We start from the raw sequence: 23,736 nt of genomic DNA, 5'->3' as shown, positions 1-23,736 counted from the left end.
TAGGAGAAAGGGAAGTAAACCAGGCGGCCTTGGAGGAGTTCGAAATTACGAGAGAGGAGGTCAAGAGACACCTGCTGGATCTGGATGTTAGAAAGGCTGTTGGTCCAGATGGGATCTCACCATGGGTACTGAAAGAGTGTGCAGAGGCACTTTGCTTGCCACTCTCCATAGTGTATAGTAAGTCACTAGAGACGGGAGACCTACCAGAAATATGGAAGACGGCGAATGTGGTCCCAATATACAAAAAGGGCGACAGACAAGAGGCACTGAACTACAGGCCAGTGTCCTTGACTTGTATACCATGCAAGGTGATGGAGAAGATCGTGAGAAAAAACCTGGTAACACATCTGGAGAGAAGGGACTTCGTGACAAATCGCCAACATGGATTCAGGGAGGGTAAATCTTGCCTTACAGGCTTGATAGAATTCTACGATCAGGTGACACAGATTAAGCAAGAAAGAGAGGGCTGGGCGGACTGCATTTTCTTGGATTGTCGGAAAGCCTTTGACACAGTACCGCATAAGAGGCTGGTACATAAGCTGGAGAGACAGGCAGGTGTAGCTGGTAAGGTGCTCCAGTGGATAAGGGAGTATCTAAGCAATAGGAAGCAGAGAGTTACGGTGAGGGGTGAAACCTCCGATTGGCGTGAAGTCACCAGTGGAGTCCCACAGGGCTCTGTACTCGGTCCTATCTTGTTTCTGATATATGTAAATGATCTCCCGGAGGGTATCGATTCATTTCTCTCAATGTTTGCGGACGATGCTAAAATTATGAGAAGGATTAAAACAGAAGAGGACTGTTTGAGGCTTCAAGAAGACCTAGACGAGCTGAAGGAATGGTCGAACAAACGGTTGTTAGAGTTTAACCCAACCAAATGTAATGTAATGAAGATAGGTGTAGGGAGCAGGAGGCCAGATACAAGGTATCATCTGGGAGAGGAAATTCTTCAGGAGTCAGAGAAGGAAAAAGACTTGGGGGTTGATATCACGCCAGACCTGTCTCCTGCAGCACATATCAAGCGGATAACATCAGCGGCATATGCCAGGCTGGCCAACATACGAACGGCATTCAGAAACTTGTGTAAAGAATCATTCAGAACTTTGTATACCACATATGTCAGGCCAATCCTGGAGTATGCAGCCCCAGCATGGAGTCCATATCTAGTCAAGGATAAGACTAAACTGGAAAAGGTTCAAAGGTTTGCCACCAGACTAGTACCTGAGCTGAGAGGTATGAGCTACGAGGAGAGACTACGGGAATTAAACCTCACTTCGCTTTAAGACAGAAGAGTTAGGGGGGACATGATCACCACATTCAAGATTCTGAAGGGGATTGATAGGGTAGATAAAGACAGTCTATTTAACACAAGGGGAACACGCACAAGGGGACACAGGTGGAAACTGAGTGCCCAAATGAGCCACAGAGATATTAGAAAGAACTTTTTTAGTGTCAGAGTGGTTGACAAATGGAATGCATTAGGGGGTGATGTGGTGGAGGCTGACTCCATACACAGTTTCAAGTGTAGATATGACAGAGCCCGATAGGCTCAGGAATCTGTACACCTGTTGATTGACGGTTGAGAGGCGGGACCAAAGAGCCAGAGCTCAACCCCCGCAAACACAACTAGGTGAGTACACACACACACACACACACACATTTGGGATTACAAATAAAACAAGTGAACTCGGAGAATGGGCACTAGAAGAAAACCCAGACATAATAGCACTCACAGAAACAAAACTAACAAACACCATAACAAACGCAGTGTTTCCACAGGGCTACTATGTAGTGAGGAAAGAGAGAGAAGGGAGAAGAGGAGGTGGTGTAGCTTTTCTACTAAGAGAAGGTTGGAGTTTCGAAGAGATGGTAATTCAGAACTGTGAAGGTTTCAGTGACTACATATCAGGCACCATAGCAAGTGGAGGACAGAAAATTATAGTAGTAGTCATATATAACCCCCCACCGAATGACAGAAGACCCAGACAGGAATATGATAGAAACAACTTGGCCACCATCAATATAATAGAGAGAGCAGCTTCTGTGGCTAGCTGGAACGGATCCAGGATACTAATCATGGGAGACTTCAACCATGGAAAAATAGATTAGGGGAACAGAGACCCACATGGAGGCCCAGACACTTGAAGAGCTAAGCTGCTGGATGTGGCAACAAGAAACTTTCTAAGTCAACACGTCAAGGGACCGACAAGAACGAGAGGAGGGGATGAACCAGCCTTGCTTGATCTGATATTTACCCTAAATGAGTCGGATATAAGGGAAGTTAAGTTGGAAGCCCCCTTGGGAATGAGTGATCATAGTGTATTGAGCTTTGAGTACCTGGTTGAGCTAGGAATTATCACCCCCAAAAAAGAACTGGGAAACAAAGGGCTGGCGTACCGAAAGGGAAACTATGAGGAGATGAATAAATTCCTATGGGATATACATTGGGACACAGAACTCGGAACCAAGTCCGTACAAGACATGATGGACTATGTCACCCAAAAATGTCAGGAGGCTGTAAGCAGGTTTGTCCCAGCTCGACAGGAAAAAACAGAGAAGCAAAGGAAGAATCCGTGGTTTAATAGTGAATGTATGAAAGCAAAGGAGCTGAACAAAAGGGCGTGGAGGAACTTCCGTAATAACAGAACACCAGAAAGTAGAGAGAGATACCAGAGAACCAGGAACGAGTATATTAGTGTGAGAAGAGCAGCTGAGAAAAGGTATGAAAATGATATAGCTAACAAAGCCAAGACCGAACCAAAACTACTACACAGTCACATCAGGAGGAAGACAACAGTGAAGGAACAGGTGATGAAACTTAGGGTGGGCGAGGACAGGTACACAGAGAATGACAAAGAGGTGTGTGAAGAACTCAACAAAAGGTTCCAGGAGGTCTTTACAATAGAACAGGGAGAAGTCACGGCGCTAGGAGAGGTGACAGCAAACCAGGTGACCTTGGAAAGGTTCGAAATTACAAGAGATGAGGTCAAGAAGCACCTATTGGAGCTGGATGTGAGAAAAGCTGTTGGGCCGGATGGAATCTCACCATGGGTATTGAAAGAGTGTGAAGGAGCACTTTGCTTGCCACTCTTCATAGTGTATAGTAGGTCGCTGGAAACGGGAGACCTACCAGAAATATAGAAGACTGCTAATGTAGTACCAATATTTAAAAAGGGTGACAGACAAGAGGCACTGAACTACAGGCCAGTGTCCTTAATTTGTATACCATGCAAGGTGATGGAGAAGATTGTGAGAAAAAACCTAGTAACACATCTGGAGAGAAGAGACTTCGTGACAACCCATCAATATGGGTTCAGGGAAGGTAAGTCTTGCCTTACAGGCTTGATAGAATTCTACGATCAGGTGACAAAGATTAAGCAAGAAAGAGAAGGATGGGCGGACTGCATTTTTTTGAACTGTCGGAAAGCCTTTGACACAGTACCCCATAAAAGGTTGATGCATAAGCTGGAGAAACAGGCAGGAGTAACTGGTAGGGCGCTCCAGTGGATAAGGGAGTACCTAAGCAATAGGAAGCAGAGAGTTACAGTGAGGGGTGAGACCTCAGAATGGCGTGAAGTCACTAGTGGAGTCCCACAAGGCTCTGTACTTGGACCTATCCTGTTTCTGATATAAGTAAATGATCTCCCAGAGGGTATAGACTCATTCCTCTCAATGTTTGCTGACGACGCCAAAATTGTGAGAAGGATTAAGACAGAGGAGGACAGCTTGAGGCTTCAAGAAGACCTGGACAAGCTGCAGGAATGGTCGAACAAATGGCTGTTAGAGTTTAACCCAAGCAAATGTAATGTAATGAAGATAGGGGTAGGAAGCAGGAGACCAGATACAAGGTATCATTTGGAAGATGAAATACTTCAAGAGTCAGAGAGAGAGAGAAAGACCTGGGGGTTGATATCACGCCAGACCTGTCCCCTGAAGCTCATATCAAGAAGATAACATCAGCAGCATATGCCAGGTTGGCTAACATAAGAACGGCCTTTAGAAACTTGTGTAAGGAATCTTTCAGAACATTATATACCACATATGTCAGACCAATCCTGGAGTATACGGCTCCAGCATGGAGTCCATATCTAGTCAAGCATAAAACTAAACTGGAAAAGGTTCAAAGGTTTGCCACCAGACTAGTACCCGAGCTGAGAGGTATGAGCTACGAGGAGAGACTACGGGAATTGAACCTTACTTCGTTGGAAGACAGAAGAGTTAGGGGGGACATGATCACCGCATTCAAGATTCTCAAGGGAATCGACAGGGTTGATAAAGACAGGCTATTTAACACAAGGGGCACATGCACTAGGGGACACAGGTGGAAACTGAGTGCCCAAATGAGCCACAGAGATATTAGAAAGAACTTTTTTAGTGTCAGACTGGTTGAGAAATGGAATGCATTAGGAAGTAATGTGGTGAAGGCTGACTCCATACACAGTTTCAAGTGTAGATATGATAGAGCCCAATAGGCTCAGGAACCTGTACACCTGTTGATTGACGGTTGAGAGGCGGGACCAAAGAGCCAGAGCTCAACCCCCGCAAACACAACTAGGTGAGTACAACTAGGTGAGTACACACACACACACACACACACACACACACACACACACACACACACACACACACACACACACACACACACACACACACACACACACACACACACACACACACACACACACACACACACAATTATAGTCGTAGTCATATATAATCCATCACCAAATGACGGAAGACCCAGACAGGAATATGATAGAAACAACATGGCCACTATTAACATAATAGAGAGAGCATATCCGGTCGCTAGCAGGATTGGATCTGGACTACTAATCATGAGAGACTTCAACCACCAGAAGATAGATTGGGAGAACTATCGTGGACGTGGCAACAAGAAACTTTCTAAGCCAACACATCAAGGAACCAACAAGAATGAGAGGGGAAGATGAACCAGCCTTGCTTAATCTGATATTTACCCTAAATGAGTGGGATATAACGGAAATTAAGTTGCAAGCACCCTTGGGAATGAGTGATTAGAGTGTATTAATCTTTGAGTACCTGGTAGAGCTAGGATTTATCTCCTCCCAAAAAACCTAGGAAACAAAAGGCTGGTATATCGAAAGGGAATTATGAGATGAGAAGTTTCCTAAGGGTTATACCATGGGACACAGACCTCAGAGCTAAGTCTGTACAAGACATGATGGACTATGTCCCCCAAAAGTGTCAGGAGGCAGTAAACAGGTTTATACTGGCCCAAAAGAAAAAATCCGAGAAGCAAATGAAGAATTAATGGTTTAATAGGGTATGTATGGAAACAAAGGAACTGAACAAAAGGGCGTGGAGGAACTTCCGAAATAACAAAATACCAGAAAGTAGAGAGAGATACCAGAGAACCAGGAATGAGTATTTTAGTGTGAGAATAGAAGCAGGGAAAAATTACGAAAATGATATAGCAAACAAAGCCAAGACCGAACCAAAGCTACTCCACAGTCACATCAGGAGGAAAACAACAGTGAAAGAACAGGTAATGAAACTTAGAACAGGAGAGGACAGGTATACAGAGAATGACAAAGAGGTGTGTGAAGAACTCAACAAGAGGTTCCAGGAGGTCATCACAATAGAACATGGTGAGGTCACTGCATTAGGAAAGGGGGCAGTAAACCAAGTAGCCTTGGAAAGGTTCGAAATTACGAGAGATGTGGTCAAGAGACACCTGTTGGATCTGGATGTGAGAAAGGCTGTTGGTCCAGACGGGATCTCACCATGGGTATTGTAACAGTGTGCAGAGGCACTTTGCTTGCCACTCTCCATAGTATATAGTAGGTCACTAGAGACAGGAGATCCACTAAAAATATGGAAGACGGCTAATGTGGTCCCAATATACTAAAAGGGTGACAGACACGAGGCACTGAACTGCAGGCTAGTGTCCTTAACTTGTATACCATGCAAGGTGATGGAGAAGATCTTGAGAAAAACCTAGTAACACATTTGGAGAGAAGGGACTTCGTGACAACCCCATCAACATGGGTTCAGGGAGGGTAAATCTTGCCTTACTGGTTTAAAAGAATTCTATGCACAGGTGACAAAGATTAAGCAAGAAAGAGAAGGCTGGGCGGATTGATTTTCTTGGATTATCGGAAAGCCGTTGACACAGTACCTCAAAAGAGGCTGGTACATAAGCTGGAGACACAGGCAGGAGTAACTGGTAAGGTGCTCCAGTGGATAAGGGAGTGCCAAAGCAATAGGAAGCAGAGAGTTACAGTGAGGGGTGAGACCTCAGATTGGCATGAAGTCACCAGTGGAGTCCCACATGGCTCTGTACTCGGTCCTATCCTGTTTCTGATATACGTAAATAATCTCCCGGAGGGTCTATACCCATTTCTCTCAATGTTTGCTATCGATGTCTAAATTACGAGAAGGATTGAGACAGAGTAGGACTGCTTGAGGCTTCAAGAAGACCTAGAGAAACTGAAGGAATGGTCGAACAAGTGGTTGTTAGAGTTTAACCCAAGCAAATGTAATGTAATGAAGATAGGTGTAGGGAGCAGGAGGCCAGATACAAGGTATCATTTGGGAGATGAAACTCTTCCAGAGTCAGAGAAAGAGAGAAAGACTTGGGGGTTGATATCACCCCAGACCTATTCCTTGAAGCCCATATCAAGAGGATAACATCAGCCGCATATGCCAGGTTGGCCAACATAAGAACGGCATTTAGAAACTTGTGTAAGGAATCATTCAGGACTTTGTATACCACATATGTCAGACCAATCCTGGAGTATGCAGCTCCAGCATGGAGTCCATATCTATTCAAGCATAAGACTAAATTGGAAAAGGTTCAAAGGTTTGCCGCAGACTAGAACCCGAGCTGAGAGGTATGAGCTACAAGGAGAGACTATGGGAATTAAACCTCACTTCGCTTGAAGACAGAAGAGTTAGGGAGGACATGATCACCACATACAAGATTCTCAAAGGTATTGATAGGGTTCAGATTGACAGGTTATTTAACACAAGGGGTACACACACTAGGGAACACAGGTGGAAATTGAGTGCCCAAATGAGCCACAGAGATATTAGAAAGGACTTTTTTAGTGTCAGAGTGGTCGACAAATGGAATGAATTAGGATATGATGTGGTGGAGGCAGACTCCATACACAGTTCCAAGTGTAGATATGATAGAGCCCAGTAGGCTCAAAAACCTATACACCTGTTGATTGACAGTTGAGACGCGGGACCAAAGAGCCAGAAATAACCCCCCCCCCCCCGCAAGCACAAATAGGTGAGTACAAATTTGTGAGTACACACACACACACCCACATGTGGGTGGGCCTGATAGCTGAGTGGACAGCGCTTTATACTCGTAATCCCAGAGTCCGGGTTCGATCACTGGTGTTGGCAGTAACAAAATGGGTAGGGTTTCTTTCACCCTGATGCCCCTGTTACCAAGCAGTAAATAAGTACCTGGGAGTTAGACAGCTGCTAAGGGCTTCTTCCTGGGTGTGTATGAGTGTTTGTGTGAGTGGAAAATAAAGAAAAGTGGATTGATTGACAGTTGAGAGGTGGGCCCAAAGAGCTCAACCCCCGCAAGCAGAACTAGGTGAATACAATCAGGTGGATACACACACAGCGACTCTCTAAGGTGTATACCATGTCACTGGAAACAGGAGACCTACCAGAGAGTTGGATGCCAGCTAACATATTCCCAATATACAAAATGTGGGATAGGCAGGAGGTCCTAAACTACAGGCCTGTGTCGTTACATTGTATACCAAGCAATGCGATGGAGACGATCGTGAGAAAAAGACTGGTAGAACATCTGGAGAGAAGGGACTTTGTAACACACCACCAGCATGGGTTCAGGGAAGGCAAGTTGTGTCTCACAAATTTAACGATTTCTATAAGAAAGCAACAAGCATTAACAAAGAAAGAGAAGGATGGGCAGACTGCATTTTCTAGGACAGTCAGAAAGCTTTTTACACAGTACCCCATAAGAGACCGTTGCATAAGTTGGAGAAACAAGCTGGAGCAAGTGGCAGGTTGCTCCAATTGATTAGGGAGTAGCTAAACGACAGGAAGCAGAGATACCGTGAGGGGCGAGACCTCAGACTGGCGTTATGTCATCAGCGGAGTCCCACAGGGTCCTGTTCTTGAACTTATTTTGTTTCTGATATACGTTAAAGATCTTCCAGAAGGTATATACCTATTTCTTTAAATGTTTGGTGATGATGCTAAATTTATGAGAAGGATTAAGACAGAGGAGGACAACAAGAGACTACAAGTTAAGCTGGACAGACTGAAGGAATCGTCCAACAAATGGCTACTGGAGTTTAACTCAAGAAAGTGCAAAGTGATGATGATAGGCATAGGGAGCATGAGGTCAAACACAAGGTACGAGCAGAGTTAAGAAATCCTTCAGGAGTCAGGACCAGAGATAGATCTGGGGGTTGATATCATACCAGACCTGTCCCCTGAAACCCACATCAAAAGAATAACATTAGCGGCGTATGCAAGGTTGGCGAACATATGAACTGCCTTCAGAAACTTGTGTAAGGAATCATTCAGAAACTTGTATACCTCATATATCAAACAAATACTGGAGAATACGGCTTCAGCGTGGAGTCCACATCTAGTCAAACAAAAAACGAAGTTACAAAAGGTTAAAAGGTATGCCACCAGGCTAGTCCCCGAGCTGAGGGGTATGAGCTAGGAGGAAAGATTACTGGAACTGAACCTCATGACACTGGAAGACAGAAGAGTTAGGGGAGACATGATCACTACCTGCAACATTCTCACAGGAATTAACAGGGACAGATAAACATTAACTATTTAACATGGGTGGTATGCGAACACGGGGACACAGATGGAAACTTAGTACCCAAATAAGCAACAGGGACGTTAGAAAGAACTTTTTCAGTGTCAGAGTAGTTAACAGATGGAATACATTTGGCAGTGATGTGGTGGAGGCAGATTCCATATACAGTTTAAAATGTCAATATGATAGAGCCCAGTTGGCTTAGGAATCTGTACACCTTAAGAGTTCACCTCTATACATCTGTACACCTGTACATGTACGCCTCTGTACTAAGAACTTAGGAGTTCTTAGACTGACAGTTGAGAAGCGGGACCAACGAGCCAAAGGTCAACTGCCGCAAGGACAACTAGGTGAGTACAACTAGGTGAGTACAACTAGGTGAGTACACACACACACACACACACACACACACACACACACACACACACACACACACACACACACACACACACACACACACACACACACACACACACACACACACACACACACACACACACACACACACACACACACACACACACACACACACACACACACACACACACACACACACACACACACACACTCTCAAGGTTTGGTACACCAATGCTGATGGGGTAGCCAATAAAGCAGAAGAGATAAAAGAAAGAGTTAGTGAGGCAGACCCAGACATAGTGGCAATAGTGGAAACTAAAATAAATGGCATGATCTCGGATGCAATCTTTCCAGAGGGGTACCAGGTGATAAGAAAAGAAAGGACACAGAGACAGGGAGGTGGAGTGGCACTACTAATAAAGCGGAAATGGAAGTTTGATGAGCTGGAAAATCCGGGTACCAATGAAAGCACAAGCTTCATACATGGAACCCTGACAGTGGATGGGAAGAAGATTGTAATCTTGATACTCTACAATCCCCCACCAAACAGTAGAAGGCCCAGGCAGGAGTACGAGGACAGCAACAAGACATGTATGGATGAACTGCAGAGGGCAGCAACTTTAGCGCATAGAATGAGAGCGAAGCTGCTGGTCATGGGGGACCTAAATCACGGAGAGATAGATTGGGAAACGAGGAATCCCCATGGCGGGGAGGAGACCTGGGGAGCGAAGCTGGTAGACGTTATTGACAGGAATTTCCTAACACAGAAGAAGAAGATACTAGTGAAAGAAGATACTAGGGAAAGAGGAGGGGATACGCCCAGCCTATTAGATCTCATTATCACTCAGAATGTAGAAGACATCGAGCAGTTGGAACATGAAATACCACTAGGAGCTAGTGACCATTGTGTCCTAGCCTTTGACTACATGATGGAGCTTAAAATTGTGACCAAAGGACAAGAGGTCCGGGAAAGGAGACTTGATTACAGAAAAGGGGACTACAGAAGGATAAGGGACTACCTGGGAGAAGTGCAGTGGGAGGAAGAACTTAGAGGAAAAACAGTGCAAAGTATGATGACCCAAGTCATATTGAAATGCAAGGAGGCTGAAGATAGATTTATTCCAACAATAAAGAAAAAAAGCAGGAGGGAATATAATAACCCATGGTTTAATAGACAGTGTCAGGAAGCAAAGGTGAGAAGCAGGAGGGAGTGGAGGAAGTACAGAAGACAAAGGACAGAGGACAACAGGATTAGATGTAACAGAGCTAGGAATGATTACATTAACATAAGACGAGTGTCGGAAAGAAATTATGAGAACGATATTGCAGTCAAAGCGAATAAGCAACCAAAATTACTACATAGCCATATAAGAAGGAAGATGTCGGTAAATGACCAAGTGACAAGACTGAGGAAAACAGAAGGGGCATATACAGAAAGCGACATGGAAATCTGCGAGGTACTGAATGCAAAATTCCATGGAGTGTTCACTACCGAGCCTGAGCAGCTCCCATTGTTAGAAGAGATTACCCAAGATGAAAGACTATCAGATATAGAGGTGACAGCAGAGGATGTAATGAAACAGTTGACAACACTGGATGCAAATAAAGCTGTTGGACCAGACAAAGTATCACCGTGGATACTTAAAGAGGCAGCGCAGGCTCTCAGCGTGCCTCTGGCAATGATCTTCAATGAGTCACTTATGTCGGGAGAATTGCCCAGTTGCTGGAAGGAGGCAAATGTCGTACCGATTTTCAAAAAGGGGGATAGGGAGGAGGCACTTAACTACAGACCCGTATCACTGACAAGCATCCCCTGCAAAATACTTGAAAGAATAATTAGGCTAAGACTTGTTGAGCACCTGGAGAGCATTGGGTTTGTAAACAAGCACCAACATGGGTTCTGGACAGGGAAATCATGCCTAACAAACCTTTTAGAATTCTATGATAAAGTAACAAGGATAAGGCAGGACAGAGAAGGCTGGGCAGACTGCATATTTCTTGACTGCCAAAAGGCCTTTGATACGGTACCGCACATGAGACTGCTATACAAACTTGAGAGGCAGGCAGGAGTAAGCGGAAAGGCCCTAGTATGGGTGAAGAACTACCTAACAGGAAGGAGCCAGAGGGTAATGGTAAGGGGCGAAAAGTCGGACTGGCGAACAGTAACAAGTGGAGTACCTCAAGGATCGGTGCTGGGCCCAATCCTCTTTCTAATTTACGTAAATGATATGTTTACAGGAGTGGAATCATACATGTCAATGTTTGCAGATGACGCAAAATTAATGAGAAGAGTTGTGACAGACGAGGATTGTAGGATCCTCCAAGAGGACTTAAACAGGCTGCAGAGATGGTCAGAGAAATGGCTACTGGAGTTTAACACCAGTAAATGTAAAGTTATGGAAATGGGATCAGGTGACAGGAGACCAAAGGGACAGTACACAATGAAGGGGAACAGCCTACCTGTAACGATTCGAGAAAGAGACCTGGGAGTGGATGTGACACCTAATCTAACTCCTGAGGCACATATAAATAGGATAACGACAGCAGCGTACTCTACACTGGCGAAAATTAGAACTTCATTCAGAAACCTAAATGAGGAAGCTTTTAGGGCGCTTTACACTGCCTACGTGAGACCCGTCTTAGAGTATGCCGCGCCATCATGGAGCCCCCACCTGAAGAAACACATAAAGAAACTGGAGAAGGTTCAGAGGTTTGCGACGAGGCTTGTCCCAGAGCTACGAGGGATGGGATATGAAGAGCGGCTGAAGGAACTGAACCTTACGACACTAGAGAAAAGAAGGGAGAGAGGAGATATGATAGGGACATATAAAATACTCAGGGGAATTGACAAAGTGGAAATAGATCAAATGTTCACACGTAATAATAACAGAACGAGGGGACATGGGTGGAAACTGGAAACTCAGATGAGTCACAGAGATGTTAGGAAGTTTTCTTTTAGCGTGAGAGTAGTAGAAAAATGGAATGCACTTGGGGAACAGGTTGTGGAAGCAAATACTATTCATACTTTTAAAACTAGGTATGATAGGGAAATGGGACAGGAGTCATTGCTGTAAACAACCGATAGGTAGAAAGGCGGGATCCAAGAGTCAATGCTCGATCCTGCAAGCACATATAGGTGAGTACATATAGGTGAGTACACACACACACACACACACACACACACACACACACACACACACACACACACACACACACACACACACACACGGCGACCCCAGAATGGCCTAGTCGGATGGGAATCTGTTCTCATGACAACTGACGTGTGTTCGAGTCTGTCAAAACGGTGTAACTACAGGGCACAGATTTGTGTGTCCCGTCCTGTAGCTGCGTCCGTCCATCTCGACTGTGAGGTCTCTGGGTAGCTAAAACTTGACCTGACCTAACCTGACCCTGGGATGTGGGGAAGGGTGGAAGTCCGGGGGCCCACGGACCCACACCTGGACCCGAGTTAGATTAGGTAAGGCGAGGTCAGGTCGTGTCGTGTCAGGTCGTGTCGTGTCAGGTCGTGTCGTGTCAGGTCGTGTCGTGTCAGGTCGTGTCGTGTCAGGTCGTGTCGTGTCAGGTCGTGTCGTGTCAGGTCGTGTCGTGTCAGGTCGTGTCGGGTCAGGTCGTGTCGGGTCAGGTCGTGTCAGGTCAGGTCGTGTCAGGTCGTGTCGGGTCGGGTCGTGTCGTGTCGGGTCGTGTCGTGTCAGATCGTGTCGGGTCAGGTCGTGTCGGGTCAGCTCGTGTCGTGTCGGGTCAGGTCGTGTCGGGTCAGGTCGTGTCGGGTCAGGTCGTGTCGGGTCAGGTCGTGTCGGGTCAGGTCGTGTCGGGTCAGGTCGGGTCATAAATAAAAATAAATAAATAAAAATGAATAAATAAAAATGAATAAATAAAGCTCCGAATGTACCGCCGAATGTATCGCCGAATGTACCGCCGAATGTACCGCCGAATGTATCGCCGAATGAATAATAACGAATAATGCATAAATAAATATAAATAAAAAATAAAAAATAAAAATAAAATAAAAATAAATAAATAAATAAAAATGAATAAATAAATCGCCGAATGAATCGTCACCGAACATAATCGTCGGATAAATCGTCGCGTAAATCGTCGGGTAAATCGTCGCGTAAATCGTCGGGTAAATCGTCGCGTAAATCGTCGCGTAAATCGTCGCGTAAATCGTCGGATAAATCGTCGCGTTAATCGTAGCGTAAGTCGTCGCGTAAATCGTCGGATAATTTTACGACTGCCGTAGCTGAGTCGATTAAGGCAGTGTCTGGGATGCTCCCGGACGCAGGTTCGAATCCTCGTTACGGCCCTTGTGGATTTGTTCAAGTTCATGGTCCTCACTAGGGAGAAAAATGAAAGCCATGCGACTCTGAACCGTAACATACTGGAACAAGAAACTTTGTCGCTTTGTAGTCTCCAGTTACTCTGACAAGTTCTTTTTTTGGTGGACTACATAGACTGGACGGTAGAGCGACGACCTCGCTCCTTGCAGGTCAGAGTTCAATCCCCGATCGTCCAAGAGGTTGGCCACCATTCCTTTCCCCAGGTCCTGTTTCTGAATCCTTATCTTCGTATCTCAAATGCTATATAGACCCTTGATACCTTACCTTGGACTGGACGGAACAGCGACGGCTTCGCTCCATGCAGGTCAGAGTTCAATCCCCGACAGTCCAAGTAATTGCATTATATTTTTTATTTATATTATTATTTATTTTCATTATATGACAAAGAGTGCTGGGAAGACGGGACACCACGAGCGTAGCTCTCATCCTGTAACTACACTTAGGTAATTACTTAGGTAATTACACACACAGCTCACCGTTCCTTTCCTGGTCATAAGACAGCGGGTCATAGGCACCAACTCTTCCTGGCTGAAACCAAGCTTTTTGAGATAGTTTTCCAGGGTGAAATGGTGAGGACAGTTGGAGCCAGTGGTGGAACTACCAGTGGTGGAACTACCAGTGATGGAATTACCAGTGGTGGAACTACCAGTGGTGGAACTACCAGTGTTGCTTGTACTGCTTCCACTGCCGCCCTTGGGGTCTGCAAGAATAAGGAACACATCACTCTGGAATTAAACAGTTTCTTGGTATACTATTAGTGCAAGATATACAAGTGTTTGTATACAAGCGGTGTTGAAAGAGCTTCGTGACACACTCTGGGAATTCTTAGATAATAAAACAGCTAAAAGCGGATCAGAGGGCAAATCCTAGATGGGAACTGTGTACCAAAACGCAGAAAGTGGCCGAGTTACTGACTGTCTTGTGAGGTGGGAGGTGCGGTGAAGCTGTAATCCAGCTCGTTGGCGCAGGTGGTGATGTTGGCCAACATCCGCTGCTTCCAGTTGGTAGAGTTTGAGGGCTTGGCTGGTCTTGGGTACTCCAGACACTTGGCCATGCTGGCGGTACATTTGCTTGTGTCTGTCTCCTCACACAGTTCTTGTGCTGGGGACAAAGATCACCTGGTCAACAACTGCATGAAATGTAAAAACAACAGACCTCTATGGAGCAAAGATTGTCGTAGCGACCTTCCCTCTCTGTTAATTAACAACCTTGGAGATTTTAGAATTCTGCTTTGAACAAAAACACTACTGTCGCTTCCAGCACAATCACCACAAAACACACTCATCAAACCCATACACTCAACACCACCACACAATCACCACCACAATACACTCTCGACTATACACTGGACCTCATCTCCACACATACTCATCCCCACAGCACACTCATCCTTACTACACACCACACATTCGTCACCACCATACAATCCCAACCACCACCACTCACTCCACACTGCACATTCATCACGATCATTCACTCATCAACACCACACTCACCACTTCCACACTCATCACAACCATAAATTCAGCACAACATACTCATGAAAGCCACACACACTCATCACCACCACACACTTATCACCACCACACACTCATCACCACAACACCACAACACACTCATCACCACACACCACCACACACTCATCACAACACACACTTATCACCACCACACACTCATCACCACCACACACTCATCACCACCTCACACTCATCACCACACACTCATCAACACACACTCATCACCACACGCTCATCAACACACGCTCATCACCACACGCTCATCACCACATACTCATCACCACATACTCATCACCACACACTCATCACCACACACTCATCACCACACACTCATCACCACACACTCATCACCACACACTCATCACAACGCAATAATCACCGTACACACATCACCACACACTTATCAGTATACACTCATCACCACACACTCAAAGAAAGAAGTTGGTTAAAGAACCAACAAGAATGAGAGGAGAAGATGAACCAGCAATGCTTGATTTGATATTTACCCTAAATGAGTGGGATATAAGAGAAGTTAAGATGGAAGCGCCCTTGGGAATGAGTGACCACAGTGTATTGAACTTTGAGTACCTGGTAGAGCTAGGAATTATCTTCCCCAAAAAAGAACTAGGAATCAAAAGGCTGGCATACCGAAAGGGGAATTATGAACAGATGAGAAGTTTCGTAAGTGAAATACCTTGGGACACAGATCTCAGAGATAAGTCTGTACAGGGTATGATGGACTATGTTACCCAAAAGTGTCAGGAGGCAGTAAACAGGTTCATCCCGGCCCAAAGGGAAAAATCCGAGAAGCAACAGAAGAATCCATGGTATAATAGGGCATGTACGGAAGCGAAGAAACTGAACAAAAAGGCGTGGAGGAACTTCCGGAATAACAGAACACCAGAAAGCAGAGAGAGATACCAGAGAACCAGGAATGAGTACGTCAGGGTCAGGAGAGAAGCAGAGAAAAGTTTTGAAAATGATATAGCAAACAAAGCCAAGACCGAACCAAAGCTACTCCACAGTCACATCAGAAGGAAAACAACATTAAAAGAACAGGTATTGAAACTTAGAACAGGTATACAGAGAATGACAGAGAGGTGTGTGAAGAACTCAAAAAGAGGTTCCAGGAGGTCTTCACAATAGAACAAAATGAGGTCACTGTGCTAGGAGAAAGGGAGGTAAACCAGGCGGCCTTGGAAGAGTTCGAAATTACGAGAGAGGAGGTCAAGAGACACCTGCTGGATCTGGATGTTAGAAAGGCTGTTGGTCCAGATGGGATCTCACCATGGATACTGAAAGAGTGTGCAGAGGCACTTTGCTTGCCACTCTCCATAGTGTATAGTAAGTCATTGGAGACGGGAGACCTACCAGAAATATGGAAGACTGCGAATGTGGTCCCAATATACAAAAAGGGCGACAGGCAAGAGGCACTGAACTACAGGCCAGTGTCCTTGACTTGTATACCATGCAAGGTGATGGAGAAGATCGTGAGAAAAAACCTAGTAACACATCTGGAGAGAAGGGACTTCGTGACAAATCGCCAACATGGGTTCAGGGAGGGTAAATCTTGCCTTACAGGCTTGATAGAATTCTACGATCAGGTGACAAAGATTAAGCAAGAAAGAGAGGGCTGGGCGGATTGCATTTTCTTGGGTTGTCGGAAAGCCTTTGACACAGTACCGCATAAGAGACTGGTACATAAGCTGGAGAGACAGGCAGGTGTAGCTGGTAAGGTGCTCCAGTGGATAAGGGAGTATCTAAGCAATATGAAGCAGAGAGTTACGGTGAGGGGTGAGACCTCCGATTGGCGTGAAGTCACCAGTGGAGTCCCACAGGGCTCTGTACTCGGTCCTATCTTGTTTCTGATATATGTAAATGATCTCCCGGAGGGTATTGATTCATTTCTCTCAATGTTTGCTGACGACGCCAAAATTATGAGAAGGATTAAGACAGAGGAGGACAGCTTGAGGCTTCAAGAAGACCTGGATAAGCTGCAGGAATGATCGAACAAATGGCTGTTAGAGTTTAACCCAAGCAAATGTAATGTAATGAAGATAGGGGTAGGAAGCAGGCGACCAGATACAAGGTATCATTTGGGAGATGAGATACTTCAAGAGTCAGAGAGAGAGAATGACCTGGGGGTTGATATCACGCCAGACCTGTCCCCTGAAGCTCATATCAAGAGGATAACATCAGCAGCATATACCAGGTTGGCTAACATAAGAACGGCCTTTAGAAACTTGTGTAAGGAATCTTTCAGAACATTATATACCACATATGTCAGACCTATCCTGAAGTATGCGGCTCCAGCATGGAGTCCATATCTAGTCAAGCATAAGATTTAACTGGAAAAGGTTCAAAGGTTTGCCACCAGACTAGTACCCGAGCTGAGAGGTATGAGCTACGAGGAGAGACTATGGGAATTAAACCTCACTTCGTTGGAAGACATAAGAGTTAGGGGGGGACATGATCACCACATTCAAGATTCTCAAGGGAATCGATAGGGTTGATAAAAACAGGCCATTTAACACAAGGGGCACACGCACTAGAGGACACAGGTGGAAACTGAGTGCCCAAATGAGTCACAGAGATATTAGAAAGAACTTTTTTAGCGTCAGAGTGGTTGACGAATGGAATGCATTAGGGGGTGATGTGGTGGAGGCTGACTCCATACACAGTTTCAGGTGTAGATATGATAGAGCCCAATAGGCTCAGGTGTACACCTGTTGATTGACTGTTGAGAAGCGGGACCAAAGAGCTAGAGCTCAACCCCCACAAGCACAACGAGGTGAGTACACTCATCACCACACACTCATCACCACACATTCATCACCACACACTCATCACCACACATTCATCACCACACACTTATCACCACTCACTCATCACCACACACTCATCACCACACACTCATCACCACACACTCATCACCACACACTCATCACCACACACTCATATCACTACACACTCATCACCACACACTCATCACCACACACTCATCACCACACACTCATCACCACACACTCATCACCACACACTCATATCACTACACACTCATCACCACACACTCATCACCACACACTCATCACCACACATTCATCACCACACACTCATCACCACACATTCATCACCACACACTCATCACCACACATTCATCACCACACACTTATCACCACTCACTCATCACCACACACTCATCACCACACACTCATCACCACACACTCATCACCACACACTCATCACCACACACTCATATCACTACACACTCATCACCACACACTCATCACCACACACTCATCACCACACACTCATCACCACACACTCATCACCACACACTCATCACCACACACTCATCACCACACACTCATATCACTACACACTCATCACCACACACTCATCACCACACACTCATCACCACACACTTATCACCACTCACTCATCACCACACACTCATCACCACACACTCATCACCACACACTCATCACCACACACTCATCACCACACACTCATATCACTACACACTCATCACCACACACTCATCACCACACACTCATCACCACACACTCTTCACCACACACTCATCACAAGACACTCATCACCATACACTCACCACACACTCATCACTACACACTCATCACTGCACACTCATCACCACACACTCATCACCACACACTCATCACCACACACTTATCACCACACACTCATATCACTACACACTCATCACCACACACTCATCACCATACACTCTTCACCACACACTCATCCCCACACACTTATCACCACTCACTCATCACCACACACTCATCACCACACACTCAGCACCACACACTCATCACCACACACTCATCACCACACACTCATCACCACACACTCATCACCACACACTCATCACCACACACTCATCACCACACACTCATCACAACTCACTCATCACCACACACTCATCACCACACACTCATCACTACACACTCATCACTACACACTCATCACCACACACTCATATCACTACACACTCATCACCATACACTCACCACACACTCATCACTACACACTCATCACTGCACACTCATCACAAGACACTCATCACCACACACTCATCACCATACACTCTTCACCACACACTCATCACTGCACACTCATCACCACACACTCATCACCACACACTCATCACCATACACTCACCACACACTCATCACTACACACTCATCACTGCACACTCATCACAAGACACTCATCACCACACACTCATCACCACACACTCATCACAAGACACTCATCACCACACACTCTTCACCACACACTCATCACAAGACACTCATCACCACACACTCATCACTACACACTCATCACCACACACTCATCACCACACACTCATCATCACACACTCAGCACCACACACTCATCACCACACACTCATCACCACACACTCATCACCACACACTCATCACCACACACTCATCACCACACACTCATCACCACACACTCATCACAACTCACTCATCACCACACACTCATCACCACACACTCATCACTACACACTCATCACTACACACTCATCACCACACACTCATCACCACACACTCATCACTACACACTCATCACCATACACTCACCACACACTCATCACTACACACTCATCACTGCACACTCATCACCACACACTCATCACCACACACTCATCACCACACACTCATCACTACACACTCATCACTACACACTCATCACCATACACTCACCACACACACTCATCACTACACACTCATCACCACACACTCATCACTACACACTCATCACTACACACTCATCACCACACACTCCTCACCACACACTCATCACCATACACTCATCACCACACACTCATCACCACACACTCATCACCACACACTCTTCACCACACACTCATCACCACACACTCATCATCACACACTCATCACCACACACTCTTCACCACACGCTCATCACCACACACTCATCACCACACACTCATCACCACACACTCATCATCACACACTCATCACCACACACTCTTCACCACACGCTCATCACCACACACTCATCATCACACACTCATCACCACACACTCATTACCACACACTCATCACACACTCATCACCACACACTCACCACACACTCATCATCACACACTCATCACCACACACTCATTACCACACACTCATCACCATACACTCACCACACACTCATCATCACACACTCATCACCACACACTCATTACCACACACTCATCACCACACACTCATCACCACACACTCATAACACACTCATCACCACACTCATCACCTTACACTCACCACACACTCATCATCACACACTCATTACCACACACTCATCACCACACACTCATCACCACACACTCATCACCACACACTCATCACCACACACTCATCACCACACACTCATCACCACACACTCATCACCACACACTCTTCACCACACGCTCATCATCACACACTCATCATCACACACTCATCACCACACACTCATCACCACACACTCTTCACCACACGCTCATCACCACACACTCATCATCACACACTCATCACCACACACTCATTACCACACACTCATCACACACTCATCACCACACACTCATCACCACACACTCATCACCACACACTCATCACCACACACTCATCACCACACACTCATCACACACTCATCACCACACTCATCACCACACACTCATCACCACACACTCATCACCACACACTCATCACCACACACTCATCACCACTTACTCATCACCACACTCATCACCACACACTCATCACCACACACTCATCACCACACTCATCACCACACACTCATCACCACACACTCACCACCACACACTCATCACCACACACTCATCACCACACACTCATCACACACTCATCACCACACACTCATCACCACACTAAACTTACCCAGGGTGGACATAACCTGTGAGTGGAACTCCGGACAAGACTGGCCTAGAGAAGCAGCACTCTGAGGCGCGGCCTCAACTATGGCCAGCACCAGCAGCACCGCTGTCATCACCACACTCATCACCACACTCATCATTGTGGTACAGGAGACTCTGGGGAAGACGGAGGTCATCACTCTCAGACAGGGAGAGGGAGGTCATCACTGTGAGACAGGAGAGGGAGGTCATCACTGTGAGACAGGGAGAGGGAGATCATCACTGTGAGACAGGGAGAGGGAGGTCATCACTGTGAGACAGGGAGAGGGAGGTCATCACTGTGAGACAGTGAGAGGGAGGTCATCACTGTGAGACAGGGAGAGGGAGGTCATCACTCTCAGACAGGGAGAGGGAGGTCATCACTCTCAGACAGGGAGAGGGAGGTCATCACTCTCAGACAGGGAGAGGGAGGTCATCACTGTGAGACAGGAGAGGGAGGTCATCACTGTGAGACAGGGAGAGGGAGGTCATCACTGTGAGACAGTGAGAGGGAGGTCATCACTGTGAGACAGGGAGAGGGAGGTCATCACTCTCAGACAGGGAGAGGGAGGTCATCACTTTGAGACAGGTAGAGGGTGGTCATCACTGTGAGACAGGGTGAGGGAGGTCATCACTCTCAGACAGGGTGAGGGAGGTCATCACTGTGAGACAGGGTGAGGGAAGTCATCACTGTGAGACAGGGAGAGGGTGGTCATCACTGTGAGACAGGTAGAGGGTGGTCATCACTGTGAGACAGGGTGAGGGAGGTCATCACTGTGAGACAGGGTGAGGGAGGTCATCGCTGTGAGACAGGGAGAGGGTGGTCATCACTGTGAGACAGGGTGAGGGTGGTCATCACTGTGAGACAGGTAGAGGGAGGTCATCACTGTGAGACAGGGTGAGGGAGGTTATCACTGTGAGACAGGGAGAGGGTGGTCATCACTGTGAGACAGGGTGAGGGTGGTCATCACTGTGAGACAGGGTGAGGGAGGTCATCACTGTGAGACAGGGTGAGGGAGGTCATCACTGTGAGACAGGTAGAGGGTGGTCATCACTGTGAGACAGGGTGAGGGAGGTTATCACTGTGAGACAGGGAGAGGGTGGTCATCACTGTGAGACAGGGTGAGGGTGGTCATCACTGTGAGACAGGGTGAGGGAGGTCATCACTGTGAGACAGGTAGAGGGAGGTCATCACTGTGAGACAGGGTGAGGGAGGTTATCACTGTGAGACAGGTAGAGGGTGGTCATCACTGTGAGACAGGGAGAGGGAGGTCATCACTGTGAGACAGTGAGAGGGAGGTCATCACTGTGAGACAGGGAGAGGGAGGTCATCACTCTCAGACAGGGACAGGGAGGTCATCACTCGCAGACAGGGAGAGGGAGGTCATCACTGTGAGACAGGGAGAGGGAGGTTATCACTCTCAGACAGGGAGAGGGAGGTCATCACTCTCAGACAGGGTGAGGGAGGTCATCACTGTGAGACAGGGTGAGGGAGGTCATCACTGTGAGACAGGGAGAGGGTGGTCATCACTGTGAGACAGGTAGAGGGTGGTCATCACTGTGAGACAGGGTGAGGGAGGTTATCACTTTGAGACAGGTAGAGGGTGGTCATCACTGTGAGACAGGGTGAGGGAGGTCATCACTGTGAGACAGGGTGAGGGAGGTCATCACTGTGAGACAGGGTGAGGGAGGTTATCACTGTGAGACAGGGAGAGGGTGGTCATCACTGTGAGACAAGGAGAGGGTGGTCATCACTGTGAGACAGGTAGAGGGAGGTCATCACTGTGAGACAGGGTGAGGGAGGTCATCACTGTGAGACAGGGAGAGGGTGGTCATCACTGTGAGACAGGGTGAGGGAGGTCATCACTGTGAGACAGGGTGAGGGAGGTTATCACTGTGAGACAGGTAGAGGGTGGTCATCACTGTGAGACAGGGAGAGGGAGGTCATCACTGTGAGACAGTGAGAGGGAGGTCATCACTGTGAGACAGGGAGAGGGAGGTCATCACTCTCAGACAGGGAGAGGGAGGTCATCACTCTCAGACAGGGAGAGGGAGGTCATCACTGTGAGACAGGGAGAGGGAGGTTATCACTCTCAGACAGGGAGAGGGAGGTCATCACTCTCAGACAGGGTGAGGGAGGTCATCACTGTGAGACAGGGTGAGGGAGGTCATCACTGTGAGACAGGGAGAGGGTGGTCATCACTGTGAGACAGGTAGAGGGTGGTCATCACTGTGAGACAGGGTGAGGGAGGTTATCACTTTGAGACAGGTAGAGGGTGGTCATCACTGTGAGACAGGGTGAGGGAGGTCATCACTGTGAGACAGGGTGAGGGAGGTCATCACTGTGAGACAGGGTGAGGGAGGTTATCACTGTGAGACAGGGAGAGGGTGGTCATCACTGTGAGACAGGGAGAGGGTGGTCATCACTGTGAGACAGGTAGAGGGAGGTCATCACTGTGAGACAGGGTGAGGGAGGTCATCACTGTGAGACAGGGAGAGGGTGGTCATCACTGTGAGACAGGGTGAGGGTGGTCATCACTGTGAGACAGGTAGAGGGAGGTCATCACTGTGAGACAGGGTGAGGGAGGTTATCACTGTGAGACAGGGAGAGGGTGGTCATCACTGTGAGACAGGGTGAGGGTGTTCATCACTGTGAGACAGGGTGAGGGAGGTCATCACTGTGAGACAGGGTGAGGGAGGTCATCACTGTGAGACAGGGTGAGGGAGGTCATCACTGTGAGACAGGTAGAGGGAGGT

The 23,736-nt window shown here is 46.9% G+C and overlaps 1 protein-coding gene across 1 annotated transcript in view; it reads right to left on the bottom strand.

Moving 5' to 3' along the window:
* LOC123749199 (secreted 45 kDa protein-like) overlaps positions 1 to 23,736 on the bottom strand; it is a 35,406-nt gene that overhangs the window by 9,312 nt on the left and 2,358 nt on the right. The window contains exons 2-4 of the mRNA XM_069323562.1: positions 20,966 to 21,117; positions 14,437 to 14,622; positions 13,998 to 14,221 (exon numbers count right to left, since the gene is read on the bottom strand). Of these exons, the coding sequence (XP_069179663.1) occupies positions 13,998 to 14,221; positions 14,437 to 14,622; positions 20,966 to 21,101 (546 nt within the window). The 5' untranslated portion in view covers positions 21,102 to 21,117. The remainder of the gene's footprint in view (positions 1 to 13,997; positions 14,222 to 14,436; positions 14,623 to 20,965; positions 21,118 to 23,736) is intronic.

Source organism: Procambarus clarkii, chromosome 13 (assembly GCF_040958095.1).
Source record: "Procambarus clarkii isolate CNS0578487 chromosome 13, FALCON_Pclarkii_2.0, whole genome shotgun sequence".
NCBI lineage: Eukaryota > Metazoa > Arthropoda > Malacostraca > Decapoda > Cambaridae > Procambarus > Procambarus clarkii.
Note: the sequence above shows the minus strand (reverse complement) of the source record. Positions and strands in the feature narration are given on the sequence as shown.